Source organism: Crocodylus porosus, unplaced genomic scaffold (assembly GCF_001723895.1).
Source record: "Crocodylus porosus isolate Cpor-Errol unplaced genomic scaffold, CroPor_comp1, whole genome shotgun sequence".
Classification (NCBI taxonomy): Eukaryota; Metazoa; Chordata; order Crocodylia; family Crocodylidae; genus Crocodylus; species Crocodylus porosus.
Genome location: NW_017728911.1, coordinates 4758243 through 4763632, shown reverse-complemented (window position 1 = coordinate 4763632; position 5390 = coordinate 4758243). Strand labels below are relative to the sequence as shown.

Below are 5390 nucleotides of genomic sequence, written 5' to 3'. Positions count from 1 at the left end.
GAGCGGGATGGCCGCGGAGCTGAGCCCCGAGGAGGAGCAGGTAGGACCCCCAGGCCGACCACCACCCCCGCGGGGACCCCGAACCGGCGCGTGCGCAGTGTGGCCCTGGACCCGGGGGGGGGCACCCGCGCCTGCTCCAGTGCGTTTGGTTGGGGCGGGGACGAGACACCGAAGATCGTTCTGTGCTCGGGCGGTTGCGTCCCCGCGCTCCGCTTCCTGCAGCCCCGCGCGAAGGGGAGCGGGCGGGCGCCAAAGATCACCCACCCCTTTGCATTCCCTGGCCGGTTTGAATGAACCCACCCCCCTGGGGCACGATAGCTGGACCTGCCACCTCATGTGGTCTTGCGGGGTCCCCCGCAGCGCCCGCTGCTTGTCTCTGAGCCTGTCACAGGCCCTACATGTGACCTTGGGGAGGTGACTTTGTGCCTCAGTTTACCCATGTGTCAGACTGGGATCTCCACAGCAGTGACTGGGTTGGGAGCCTGGTGCCTTGTTACAGATGCCCCGTGATGCCACCCCTTGCTTTGAAACACGCTGGGGCAGTGATCTTTGTCTGGAATAGTTGCCTTGCTTCTTTTAACCTTCCCCCCCCCCCCCCCTTTCCTGTTTTGTCCGCTTGGTTCAACTCTGGAAGGCTGAAGTGGAGATTTTTCTGCTTCCCACGCCCTGTCTCTGCCCATGACGTGCACATCTTCCTGCCACCCTGTTGCGTCAGTGCAGGAGGATGCTGTACGCTTGTAGAAACAGACCCTCTGCTGTGACTTTGCAGGGCCCGGGTTGCTAACCTCATCCTGGCAGTGACCGGAGAGCTATTAGGGGAGTGTAAAGCCAGCCCTGCTTTTCCCAGGGCCCTGTGCCGACTTTTCTAAGCTGCATCTTTAAGTCTTCTACATCCGTGGTTTCTGCCTGCTGTGCCTGGCCCTGCCTTTTTCCCTGCCCTACTGTACTTGCTGCCTCCTACCTGCTTCTCTTATTCCTCTCTTACCCTGGCCCTCTCATGGGATCACCTTTCAGTGCAGGCTGAGACCGGATGGCTTTGAGCAGTTCTCAGACCAGACAAGGAAGTGTCTCTTCTGCTAGTTTCAGGAGTGAGGAAAGGGAAATACTGCTTCCTCTGCTGACATAGAGACCAGAGCTGTTGTGAAAAATCCAGGCCTCCTGGTTCTTGTTTCAGTGGAAATCAAGTCTCAGCCTGGTCCTGGTCTTGCATCTGCAGGCAGATGTTTGTGCTAGGCCCTACCAAAGTCAAGGCCACGGGACTGTTTGTACCTTACAGTAGAAAGTTCAGCCTTGCAGTTGGCTGTCGTATGTGAGTAGAGTGAAATCTCTAGAGTGGGACTGTAAACAGTAGGGGAAAGAGGCTGGATTGTTTAAATATGATTTTTTCAGACTTACTTTGCATATTCAGAGTGATTTTTCCTCAGTCCACCAGAACACCCTCCAGTGAGAGAAGTGGTATTATCCATGTCTTCAATTAAGAAGTGGAAAAGCTTGGTGACTTGCCCTGGCTCCCACAGGAGCAATCCCAGGGCTGGGACTGGAACCCAGTGTTTGTACCTTCCAGCCACATGCCCTGACCTCACCTCCATCTCTTCTCTTAGATCACAAGAGAGGTTTGTAGTAATGAAATTTCAAGATAAGTTTAATCAGATCTCTGGCTTTAGGGCAAGTAATCCTGTCAGGGGGTGATTACCGTGTCACATCCTCAAGCTGGTGGTCAGGTGCATTATGGTGGTTTATTTGGTCTTCCTCTCAATTATTATGTAGTGCTTGCTGTTTCAGACTGATCACTGTTCTGATATAGTTGATCCTTTGTTGTCTTACTCTGCCGTTGTTTCAGAGTGAAATGCCTGTATAGAGTCCAAGGTGTTTTAAAACTCTTGTGAACGCATGTCTACAGTGAGAGAGACCTTGAAACAACAGCAAAGAAACTGAGGTGGATATTGCCCCTGTGGAAAATCAGAGATTGGATTAAAGTTTAAGAGCATGGCTGTAGATTATTTTGTTAACCTTCAACTCTGCAGTTGTAGACAGAACCTCATCTGCCTTAGGAGTTGCAGGTAAACCTCCTTCATCCCTGTGTCTGAGAAGAGACATCCTAAATGAATGTTGGGTTTAAGGAGCAAAAACTGTTTAAAAAAATCTGGGCAGTGTTTGTGGGGCAGGGGAACGGGGAAGAAAAAATGGCTTTTCTGAAGGGGGAAAAAAGTAACTTGGTAGTTTATTTGTAGAATTAAAGCTAAAAGTACAGCCTGCTTGTTTATATCTGAGAAGCGATCAGAAGATGCTGGTGTTAGAACAGAGGTCTGGGATTGCTCTGTAGTCACATCACATTCCTGCTGCCTGCCCTTGTAGCAATGCAGGCTGCCATTTTGATTCGCCTTCCTTTAGCCCATATCATTCCCTCTGCTCGCCTCCCAGTGAAGCTGGTAGGATGGTAGCATTCCACATCGCTCCCAGCAAGCAATTGGCACAGTTTCATTTGACCAATGCTGACCTCCCCCCCCGCCCCCCCGGTTGCTGCTCTTCTCTTCCTTTTCCTGATCAGAACCATACAGGGTGCAGGGATCGGTATGTAAAGACAACACACTTTTTATTTTCTTACTCTACTAAAGGAATGGCCAACATGGTCAAACAGGGTACTGAGTCACACTGGGGAAGGTGATAGTGGCAGAACATCACTCATTCTGTATAGAGAACTATAAGGCCCTGTCCAGTAGTATAATGTATATGGTTCAGTGTTAGATCCATTTCCTTACTCTGGATTATATTCTGATGTAATTTGTCCAAGATATGATGATCCACAGGCTTTTCTCTTAAGAAAATAGTGAGAATTTCCTGCCCCTGTTGGATCCTCCATCTCCTGAAAATGGTAGGGTGTGCAAGGAGACTCCCTTAACTCTAGCATTTTATCACAGTTCTCCATTCATCCAAAAAATGGGGGTTCTTTGAAGTGACCACGCAAGAAAGAAGGAGCAATTGAAAAATATTTTATTTAAAGCAGGAGTGTCAAACATCCCTGGTCTCCCAGGTTGGATCTGGACCATGGGGCTCTTTGCTGGCCAGATCTGGACCTGACAGAGGCAGGGTAAGTGTCAGTGGTGAGGCGAGTGGTACTGTACCAGCACAGCCATTGCTTGTCCTCCTCCAAAGGGTGTCCCTAACAGGGTCCCATAGCTCTGACTTGTGTGCCAGGCCCCGCTTACAAATTCCTAGGTCCAGCCCAGCCCTACAGACCATATGTCTGACACCCTTGATTTAAAGGATGCTGTCAGACTGAAAATGGGACTTCTTGCTGAAACTGTGTCACCTACGCTACTGGGAATAACACTAAAGGCCCCAGTCCCCACCAACATTTTTATGCTTTCTAATTTTAAGTGTGTGATCTGTCCCAATAGAACAGTACTCATGGTGCCTTAAGGCAAGCATGTGTGCAAGTGTGGCGGTAGGGCTGAGATTATTATAGGGATGAGCTTTTTGGGTGGGCGTAGAACTTGAGACTTGAGAATGGAGAGGGACTAGATTTTAAGAGCTAGACAATTGCTTGGTAAAGGGGCAGTTTTACATTTAAAACAATGCACCTTGTGGTCTGTTCTTGCCAGTTTTCAGTAGGTCAACAGAGTTATGAAATTCAAGTTATGACTTGAATGAGACTTCTAAGAAGCACTTATGGCGTGTTGTTTAGGGAGTAGACAGCATTTTTGTGTCTGAATTGTTCCCACATCAGTGTGCTGCCTAGCATCACAGGGCACTGTGCTTGTGGACATGCCCTTTAGCAGAGGAAACTTTAAAACTTGGCAGATGGAGGTCATGGCAAACCTCAAGGTCACTTTTACAAGAGTTGAGATTTTTGCTCCAATGTCTCTAGGCTAAAAAGTCATTGCAGTCTGCTGGCCTAAATAGCTTCTGGAATGTCAGTGGGATTTATTGTTCACTTCCTGCTTTAAAAGAATGTGTGATGATACTTTATGCTGTTGAAGAATTGCTGTATTTCCCCCCAATATGGAACGTATGTTAGCTGTGGGTTGTATGAAGCATTTGAGTCTACAGTGGGAAAACGCTATATGGGGGGGTGTAAAAAATGATAGTTCCATAAGCTGTTATAGCATTTTGATGTTATGTAAATGGAGGCACTGTTAGTCTTATCCCTGCTATATTTGTATGGGTTTAGTGGAGGAAAACTGGGTCATCTTGTCATATTGCACTGATTTATAGTCCTATAGCTTAGAACCCTACTATTATGCATAAGAGAAGGGACAGCATTTACATTTGCTCCCTACATGGATTTCTTGTTACTTCGGCTTTCTTGTTCTTGTGCAGTTAAAATGCCACCGTTATAATGGGCTTTGGATTTGACTTTTTTTGAGGGGGTGGGCAGGAAGGGATAAAAGACCTGTTGGAATTATTTTCTGAATTGGCCTGCAAGGCCAATGTCCTCTCACCAATATCTCCCTAAAAATGCTCAGCCCCCACATCTGCTGTGACAGAGGCAAGAAGTTGGAAGTTGTTTGAAGTACAGGTAAATTAGGCAAGCCAAAAAAAAGGGGGGAGCATGTAACATGTTTCAGTTATAATATGCAAGTAGGCAAGTCCGCCTTATATCTTCTTTCCCCCTGCTGTTGTTTGTTAGGTACATGGCCCCCATTAGTGTAAGATATGAGCCCTTCAGTCTGTAGTAGGTTCATCCTCTCAGTGTACCTGTGAGCTAGGGAAAGTCAAAGACAAAGAGATTAAGTGATATTTCCATGGTCATATAAGAAGTCTGTGGCAGAGGAATTGAACTCAGGTCACCCCTGGCCCAGGTTAGCTTTCCACTCTTGGGCCATTCTTCTTCTCTCTTCCTAAGTTTCCAAATGTGTGTTTTCTGGGAAAAAGACTAGGTCTCTTTTTGAAAATGAATGTATGTACCTGTACAGCTCCCAGTGCATGCTGGAAGCTAGTGCAGTATAAATACCACTTTAGTAATCATTCCATTTTACAAACATCCCATCAAAAAGTGCCTGCATCTTAGGGATGAGTGCATTATTGTATTTTCTTCATTAAACTGGTAATATAGTAGAGAAATGCCTCAAGACTCAATATAAATGCTAATCAGAGACATTTCTCTATGCCAGCCAAGGATCTTCCTTAAACTTATGGTTTTAGATCTTATGTCTGTGTTACATTAATATAACCCAGATGGTCCTTCAGATTAGTGATCAGGAAATTTGAGCTTTGTCATGCTGGGAGTAAATGTCTGAATTGTTTATATTACTAAACAGGATACATTTTATGCCTTTTAAATGAAAAAGCTAAACAGAATTTCTTCATGCTCCCCCATCTCTTTTCCAGATAAGCCTTATATTTAGGATGAAAGCAAGCATGAGAAATTGCAGCCCTCAAAAAGTATT

The 5390-nt window shown here is 46.4% G+C and overlaps 1 protein-coding gene across 1 annotated transcript in view; it reads left to right on the top strand.

The window, feature by feature from the left end:
• Positions 1-6: 6 nt before the first annotated feature.
• The window catches only part of PTPN9 (protein tyrosine phosphatase, non-receptor type 9), a 50169-nt gene continuing 44785 nt past the window's right edge, over positions 7-5390 (top strand). The window contains exon 1 of the mRNA XM_019533337.1: positions 7-40. Within this exon, the coding sequence (XP_019388882.1) occupies positions 8-40 (33 nt within the window). The 5' untranslated portion in view covers position 7. The remainder of the gene's footprint in view (positions 41-5390) is intronic.